The following is a 9406-nucleotide window of genomic DNA, read 5'->3' as shown; positions in this document are numbered from 1 at the left end:
GTGCTACATTAGCTGGAATGCCATTGTATAACATGAACTTGCTTAAGGCTTTCCTTGCTTCCTCTTGTTTACCACCAAACACTTGCAGGATAGTTGGCTGGTAGGCATGTTGTTGCCTAAAGGTAGATGGATCCTGCTAAAAAATGGGATCTGGGGAATGTGCTCGTGGTCGGGCTGGGGGCCATGGGATTTGTCTTGTGTCAGTGCTTCTCCTCCTCTCGACTTCTTGCACTGGTGCAGCTGGGCCAGATCCACCAGCTCCTCTTGCTTGCTCATATCTTCTCACATTCTCATAATGCAAACTTTGTCTACTCTCTGCCAAAGTCTACTAGTAAATTCTCCATTCAGCCTCTGATTTATATTGAAGGAGTTATGTTCCAGTCAGACCTTATTTGGTGTGTGCGAATGCTGTCAAAATCACTCTAGATGAAAATAATTTTATAGATATCAAAATAAATGAATATTTTACTGCTTTTTGGTTTTTAGCAATGTTTTACTATATTAAGATTTATGGAATTTTTAGATTTCAGAAGAACCGCTGCATTAGAAAGTTGAATATTTCAACTACCGTCGAAAACTTGTTCTTGAACTTGGGGGGGGGGGGGTTGACATTTTGTCCTTTTGGAGTTTGATTTTTAAACTATTTTTATTGGATTCAAATAGGGGGTATTTGCTTATTTATGAATATTATCTTAAGTAAATGAAAGAACATTTACTTAAATCATATTTGGCATAAATAAAGCCCAAGGCGTTCGATACCACTAAGGCGACAACCGCCTAGACCCGCAAAAATCTGCCTGGATGCCTAGGCGGTGCCTAAGTGACGCCTTGGCAACTATGTTGGATGGGTTAGATAAGTAATGGACCTAGGTAGCAGTCATTAGTCTTAGATTTTGATACTTGACTTTTTTAGGTCAAACACTATCAAGTTCACACTGCATGAGATATGTTCATGCTGGGTTGGGTTGCTGCTTCATTTATTTATGTTAGGTTCACTAGGACATTAACTTGTGCTATTGCTTCCTAAAACAATCTGAGTTACCTCAACCCTTGATATTGGAATAAGATGGTTTAGGCTATTTTCTCTTGCTCAGATTTGAAACCTTTATCATTTCTTATTTGGATATGGTCTGCGTTGTGGCTTTAAGTTTATTTTCTTCACCAGTTTACATATGGAAGAAAGAGGAACAGTTGTTTAGTTTCCCTGAAGACTAAGACTTCTGATATTTGAGCAATTACTTTTGCTCCTGGCTTTGTTGTATATTTTTTTTTGCTAAAAGTTTCATATGTTCATATCTAGGTATAGATTGCTTCACATAATGTCTGTTACTTATCCCTTCTAGTTTGATGCTACAGGCACAAATGCGGGACTTGACTGGTTTCATTGAAACAAGACAACAACTACTTACACTAAGGCCAAATCATCGTATGAACTGGATTGGCTTTGCGGTTGCCCATCATTTGAATTCAAAGTACGATTGGCCCTTTTTCTGACAATTTCTTGATGTGAAAATTATCTATTTTCTCATTTTCTAACGTTAAGAGACTGAAGTAACAACAGTGAGATATATGGTTGTGTGATATACCCTTATTTGACAATGAAAAAGAAATATAAAGTTGTCTGGGATGATGGATTATTACTGTTTAGAAAATATTTGAACATTGCAAGTTTTAGTTGTCTTGTTGGCAGTTAAGAGTTGGGGGATTGCAATTTTCTTTCTTTGGGGGGTGGGGGTTAGAATGTTTTTGATGCGAGGTTGGAGGAATTCTGTGTTCCTTTACTCTTGTGCTTGAAGTTGGTGGGGATGGAGGGGTGCTGGTTCGGCGGAGGTGGCAGTGTTGCTGGTTATTATTAATGTTATTCTTATTCTTTATTGTTTTATTTGTACATATTTAGAGATGCATATGTTATTTTAATTTTCATCATTTGTGGTGCGCTTTTTAGGTTCCCTTTGAATTGTATAGCTCTCTTGTACCATTCAAATGAATTCTGTTTCTTGTTTCCTGTGAGGCAGGAAGGAAGGAGTAAGAAATTCCTAAAATTGCAATTTTAGAACTCTAAAACGTAAATTTTCTCAATTCAGTTCTCTAAATAGCAATCTTTACCTAAAAAAGAAAAAAAAACAAAAACGATCTTCATGGATTGGGAATAACAATTTTGCTAGAATTGAAACTAATCCTACATTATTCTCCTATGAATGGAAACAATAATCATATTTTGATTTAAATGGGATCAAATAATAACTAATCTCCTCATATTAATACAGTTATTAGGATTTGTTTGCTAACCTGAATGCTGTGACAGATATGAATTAGGATTATGTGCTATCCGTGTTGGCATGCCTGTTCATGTCTATTTTGTGATTTGTCTTGTGGCTGCCTCATGCATCAGTATCTGGTACAACACCTTAAAATTAAGGCCTCATCTAGTTGCATTCTTGTAATGTTCCCGGGAACATCTCCACACTACAGTTTTGCCATGTGGCGACACATTTGGAGTTCAAATTTTGGCCTCAGGTAGTTTCTACATTTGCAAAATTTCAGTCCAGATGAACTAATACACGTGGAAAAATCATGGAAATTGTACTCTGGAGATGTTCCGGGGAGCATTCTAACACAACGAAACGCGGCCTAGTTTATTCTTTTCCTGAGGAGGTTTTTGACTTACTATGGGAAATATGACAGGTACTACTTTTTCAAGTCTTTCTAATAGCATTTTTATTCTCCAGAAATATCTGATCACTTACAAGTGACATGCCACAAAAGTATTCTTCCATTTCAGTCTTCACCCTTACCTGAAGAAACCATTTGAGATATACCTGGAGTATTGATAATTACAACAAATATAACGTGCTTTGTGGACATTGATTAATGCATTATCTTGAATTCTTTATGCGCCATTCTTTGTGTTAATTTTCTGATGAATAACAATTTTTGTTGAGAAAATAAAAGAGGAAATACAATAAGGGACTTCAGTGCTTCACCCCACACAAAAACACAAATGCAAACAAGTACGAGGGTCAAAAAGTCCAGCCAACAAGACCCGACTCAAAACCTCGTAAAGGATGTTCATCCCCAACTGCAATATGTGACCTCACTGGTTCACAGCAGTTTATTTAGTGAGCTCATCTGCCAATAAGTCGATCTTTGTCTCCTCAATTCACCCCAATCCAACTCAGCCTTATCCCAACTAAATGGGGTCGGCCGCATGGATCCTTTTTCTCCAATCAGCTCTATTCAAAGCCATAGTTGTTACTACTCCTAAGCTATGCATGCTTTTCCTCTCCACTACTCCTAGTCATTTTAGGCCTACCCCTAGATCTTTTAGCTCCTTCAATCTGAATCAAATCACCCTTCCATACTAGAGCATTCAAAGGCATCCGTTGCATAAGTCAATGTCTCTCAAACGACTTTCTCACAACTTATCATGTATCGGTGCTACTCCTAAATTAGCTCTCATTTGTTTAATTCTTATTGCCTTTTCTAGTTTTTACCATTCATCCATCTCAACATCCTCGTTTCAGCGACACTAAGTTTGTTTATATGTTGTTTCTTCACTGCCCAACATTCAGCTCTATACATCATTGCTGGTTTTTAACTGTTCTGTAAAATGAAACATTGACTCTGGAGATGAAGTGACTATATGTATAATACTATGATAAAACTTCCTAAACCAACCGATCACCACTACTGAATCACCTTCAGCTATGATGTAGCTGTAGCCCCAGCTGATTGAGATGTCGAAACATGTGCGCATAGATAGAATCTGGGCCCTCATTGCATCCCCCTCCCTAATATGGCCGATATAAACCAAAGAAAAAAGCCCTGAGCTATCTCTCTCCTCATCGCCAACCCTAGATGGACTTGGATTCCCAAGAGAGCAATCATCAAAGTTCAATTTGACAATGCCAGGTTGAGGCAACCACTCATGAACTATGTAGACCTGATGATTCCTCCACTACAGCATCACAGTTCAATCATAACTTTGATAGTGACCCTATTACTAAATGTCTTTGCGGAAGAGATTCCAGTAATTACCCTATTAATCACTTCTCCATAGAAGAGAAGCAATCTCTAAAAGGCCTTTTATTCCTATCTTCCCAAAGGAACTAGCATACTGCAATTGTGGTGCCCCTCAATAAAAACTTGCCCCTTCCACCGAAGGGCACCTGGAGACGAAATGACATCAACCCTATTGCATCCTTAGGGAAATCCATTCTTCATAGTTTTTGTTACATTTCTGTTGAGGAACATGCAGCATTTGCTCATCTAATAAGGGGTTGGTGTAATAGCTTTACTACTTGGATTATTATTGTTCTTCACTTTATTGTTTCATTTAGAGGAATGTACTCTCTATTTGTTCTTAGTGCGAGTTGTTGTAAACAAGAGATGTTCAGACGGCAAGCATTTTTTCCCTAACTTTGTTTTTGTGTTTATTGAGTTGCATGCACCAGGTGAGAGTTGTACCCTTGTATCTCACTACCTTACTCGTGCCACTAATTTGTGGATTTTCTGCATCTATGTGCCTTTGTCCATGTCTATTGTTAGGTTTCTTTAGTCAAGCCACAAAGAAAAATAAAAATAAAGTAAAAGCATAACTCTTTGTTGTTCCACAATTGCAGCCATAGGGGCTTGCTCTAATTGATTAACAAAGGCTGCTATATAATTTTGCAAATTGGTTAGGCTTTGGCCTTGCTATCTTGTACATAGGTTTTGCCCTATAAGATCTTATGCTTTGTTGCATGTCTATTGTTAGGTTTCTTTAGTCAAGCCACAAAGAAAAATAAAAATAAAGTAAAAGCATAACTCCTTGTTGTTCCACAATTGCAGCCATAGGGGCTTGCTCTAATTGATTAACAAAGGCTGCTATATAATTTTGCAAATTGTTTAGGCTTAGGCCTTGCTATCTTGTACATAGGTTTTACCCTATAAGATGTTATGCTTCGTTGTGGTATGCATTGGTTAATGTATTTCTTGCTGAATACTTGTGATTTTGCGTATTTGGTGTGATATTGTTTTCATAGTGTGTCAGTTGTCGTTAACTATATTATACTATCTATCATTTATGCTAATTATATATTACTTCTAAGTGTTTTAGCATTTATTATACTTATATTTTTTTTTAAAATTCTCCCTCACTGCAATCAGGCAGGTGCCTTAGGTGTTGAAGGCTTGGCTCCTTGCATACATCTCTGATTCTGTTCATTCATTTGGTTTATCGTGACCTTGCCTCATCAAAGTTTTTGTTTCTTCTATCATTCAAACACAGTAGACTTTCTCCTTTTCCCTGAATGAATGTCTAAGCTGTTTGTCTTCTGATTTATTTTCTAGTGGTGCAAAAGCAATTGAAATCCTAGGAGCCTACGAAGGGACCCTGGAGGACGGCTATCCTCCAGACAATGAACGATGTGAACATGGTGAAATGCTTTTATATAAGGTATGGAATTTCTCTTGTACCAAACATGCATTCACACGCCTACCTACCTTTTTTCTTCATTTATTAGTCTAAAATTGAGCAAATTTCCCCTAATTGTATCAAGGTCAATCTCAGATCTTTTTATTCATACAGACAGTGAGATTCCTTCTAATTCTAAAAACCCAAATGAGGTCTTTACCCCTACCTTGAAATTTGACCAAACTGGCTCATCATTTTACTACAAATGGAATGAGATCCAGACGAAGCTCTATCAGAGCAACATCCAGGGGCACACTTCAAAAGGGCGTACCCAGTGCACAAGGCTCCCGCCATTGCGGGGTCTGGGGAGGGTCATATGTACGCGGCCTTACCCTCGCTTCGCGGAGAGGCTGTTTCCAGAGACACGAACCCGTGACCGTTTGGTCACAATGGAGCAACCTTACTGTTGCATCCAGGGGCCCACTTCATCTGGTTATTTTTATTCCCCTACTGCACCTTTATTTTTCTAAATTTTTAAAGCACCTCTTTTCCAAACACCCATGAAATACTTGAATATTATCTGCTTCTTACTTCTTATTGGGAGAGAACTAGAAATAATCTGTCAAAATATTAATTTTTATCCTCTAAGGAATAATAACATACATAATGAAAGAAATGAGAATGTGGTTGCTTCACTCTGTGTCTGCTGGTGAGTAGAGAATTCAAGCCTTTTAACACAGGGTTTTGCTCATTTGAAAGAATTATGCCGCATGATGTGAACATATCTTTGATTAGTAAAAGGTCATTAATGGTAATTTTTTTACTTGCTTTCTCATCCAAGTGGTGCAGAATCTTCCTGGTTTCCTGTTTACAAAGATTTTAACAAACTATTGGAATTTATGCAGATCTCATTATTAGAGGAATATGGTTTTCTTGAAAGAGCTCTCGAGGAATTGTACAAGAAAGAATCTAAAATTGTAAGTGTTTTTTACTTTTGGCGATGCTAGGAATATTTTAGGTTATGTTTTTAGGCATTGAATTTACTTGTTGATAATATTCTCTAGTTTCTTTCTAATGTCTTTCCAGGTTGATAAACTAGCCTTCAAGGAACAACAGGTTTCTTTGTTAGTGAAGCTGGGTCGTCTAGGGGAAGGAGAGAAAGTCTATACAGCTTTACTCACTATGAATCCTGACAATTACAGGTCACTTTCTTTTATTTTAATTTTGGCTTATTGTTCTTTACTCTCTTATAAGCATCGTGAAAGGACTTTCAGACTTCCAGTATGATGACTGCTTTCTGCGTATCATTGATGCATTTGATTCTGGATTGATTACCTGCGTTACTTTGAACAATCCACCCCGCTCTTGCATATTTTAGTTGCTTCATTTGATTGCTCATGATTGTTGCAGTTAACTGATTGTTATAACGACATAGTTTAATGTTTTTCTCTCCTTTTCTTTCTTTAAAGTGCTTGATATGCCTTGAATATATAGTTTAAAAACATTTAGAGGTTAGCTAATTTCAGCTTTTGACATGTCCCATTCAGGTATTATGAAGGCCTGCAAGAATGCCTGGGGTTTTGCTCAGAAAACAACCAGTATTCATCAGATAATATAGAACAATTGGAGGCGTTGTATAAATCACTAGGGCAGCAATACACTTGGTCATCTGCTGTTAAGGTAAGGTACTTTCTTTGGTACTCAGTTCATGGCACGACTTTAAAGATCATTATTAGATTGGTAAGATAATATGATCTGAAAGGTTATCGAAAAGGACCTAGTGGATCAGTTTATACAGTACGAACACGAGTATGAAGACCATGCTTGCAAGTTTCGGAAGCATGAGTATAGATACAACTAGTGAGCGTCAGTCGTGGCATTCATCTCAGCCTCATCATGACAATGATTATGGCCAGGAGAGCACGGGTTTCGAATATAGTGGCTATGGGCAGTCGTAGTCAGTACACTATGACCATGACTTCGACACTCTGAGCATTGGGTCAAGGTTTGTTAACGACCTATTCACAGTCCCAACCCAGCCATACATGTTTTCGGATAGCAGTGGATCGATCCCATTCTTCCCATCGCAACCGCCTCTTCCAGTTCCATACCCTAGGATAGGGTACCTTCAGATAGCTGATGACAACACTTATGCAGGCTGTGTGGTAGACTACACCCATTTCTGGCGTGAAATTATGACATGGGAAACCTATGTGGCATAGTCTGAGCCTTACTGGCATCGGAAACATGGCTTGGAAGAATAGATGTATCTCATATATGTTAACATTGAACTTTATATTTGTAATGTTTATTTAAGTTGTTTAATATTAATTGTATGATTTGATTGCTTTTATTTACTAAATTATGTGTAGAATAGGGCCTATTAATACGTCGTTGCTTACCTACCTAGTGTCCGACGTGAAACTCCTATTTGAACTATGTTTTTTTGCAAAATCTGATAGTGCCATTGTGTTTAAATGGCCTAAAATAGGCTGAGTACCAAGTTTCCGCCTCAAAATAGGTCTAAATTCCATCGAAACCAGCCTTCGAGTTGGGAAAAAAAATTACCCCAACTTGAGCGAGCCAACTCGGAAATTTGGCTGGTCGAAACCTGTACTCGAGATGAGTTTTAGTTCCTTGCCAAAGGCCCAACATGTATAGAACTCAACCCTAGACTTATTCATAATAAAACAAGCCTATTTCGGTGATGAATCTGCATCAATTAGGATTCAAAACTAAGTTCAGGGCTAAATTAACAATGCAAATCTAGCCTTGAATAACATGAAAATATAATAGACTGCAATCCCTTAAAATACTGAAAATGTCCCTATGACATCGGCCAGGACTGTGCCTGACATTTCTTAAATTTAAACTGGTTTAAGTGGAGGTCAAGCCTGATAAATTTAAATTCAGACTGCTTCATGGTCTGGCTCATGAACACCTCTAAATAGAGTCCATGCCAGCCTAAGCGTCACCTAACCGTTACCAGTCTCCATAGCGTTGACAAAAAGAGAGTGCAGGTAATGACATTATCTGAACACCCTGGATTTCTGGGGACCTTTACTGTAAAATTAACCCTCCCTAAAATATGGAAAAAAATAACTGACTTGCATTAGAGGAGCGATCTTAGGGTTAATGTACAAGGAAAGGACCTAGACGCTTGATTGTAAGCACAAGAAATTGGTGGAAGACTTATTTCAATAGCACGGGTTACAATATCCAAAATTCCAAGTGATGTATGAGCTATTAATTTTAGCTCAATGTATTTTATCTTAATTTTTGTTGGTTTCTTTGTATGTTATCATCACATAGACCTTTTTGCTTGACTTTGCCAATCACGGATCTGGATTCTGGTGTATTTATTGTTGTTTAGTTCTTTGTGAAACAGTATCTGAATGGTAGAATTAATAGATGGGAGAAAGGGGGACTGTCTTGAGAGTATTGATCAATACTAGCAGTCTTCCCCCTCAAAGCCTTATTTATATCTGAGAGTAAGTAGTATTCTGCTCAAATAAAGACAGACATTGAGCTCCAAACAGTGGTCTCAGATAAAAACTTCAATGATAAATTTGCAATATAGGTTACTGAGGACCAGATAGGCAGTGTAGGTTATTGCGGTTCAGACTACATTAGGTTGTTGCAGACCAAATAAATATGAATTGTTGCTGAATACCATGTTCACAGATAAAATTGTTGTTGAGGACACGAACAAATAAATAATAGTAATCTTCAGATAAAAATAGGCTTGAGCTGATGACTTGAGCAGATAAGAGAATAATAATCTTCAATCTCCCCCTCACATGCAGCGTTACACGTGGACAAATAATGATTACCAATAATTAGCATCTCAAAGGATGAGTATCACAAAAAAAATCCAATAATCAAGAGTAGCGCAGCAACAAAATCCCAATAAAATAATCTCCAATTCACCCCTTCATGGTAGAAATAATTTCCAATCTCCCCTCACGGTAGCAAATAATTGTCATGCAAGTGCCAATTTTCAAAAATCAG

At 37.6% G+C, this 9406-nt stretch overlaps 1 protein-coding gene across 1 annotated transcript in view; it reads left to right on the top strand.

Annotated features, from left to right (window-relative positions):
* Window positions 1-1320: 1320 nt before the first annotated feature.
* Window positions 1321-9406, top strand: part of LOC122672839 (N-terminal acetyltransferase A complex auxiliary subunit NAA15-like) — a 62861-nt gene continuing 54775 nt past the window's right edge. Inside the window, exons 1-5 of the mRNA XM_043870336.1 lie at window positions 1321-1472; window positions 5332-5437; window positions 6301-6372; window positions 6482-6597; window positions 6943-7075. Coding sequence (XP_043726271.1) covers window positions 1348-1472; window positions 5332-5437; window positions 6301-6372; window positions 6482-6597; window positions 6943-7075 — 552 coding nt within the window. The 5' untranslated portion in view covers window positions 1321-1347. The remainder of the gene's footprint in view (window positions 1473-5331; window positions 5438-6300; window positions 6373-6481; window positions 6598-6942; window positions 7076-9406) is intronic.

This window comes from Telopea speciosissima, chromosome 8, assembly GCF_018873765.1.
Source record: "Telopea speciosissima isolate NSW1024214 ecotype Mountain lineage chromosome 8, Tspe_v1, whole genome shotgun sequence".
NCBI lineage: Eukaryota > Viridiplantae > Streptophyta > Magnoliopsida > Proteales > Proteaceae > Telopea > Telopea speciosissima.
The sequence above is the reverse complement of the archived record's forward strand: the minus strand, read 5'-3'. Positions and strand labels throughout refer to the sequence as shown.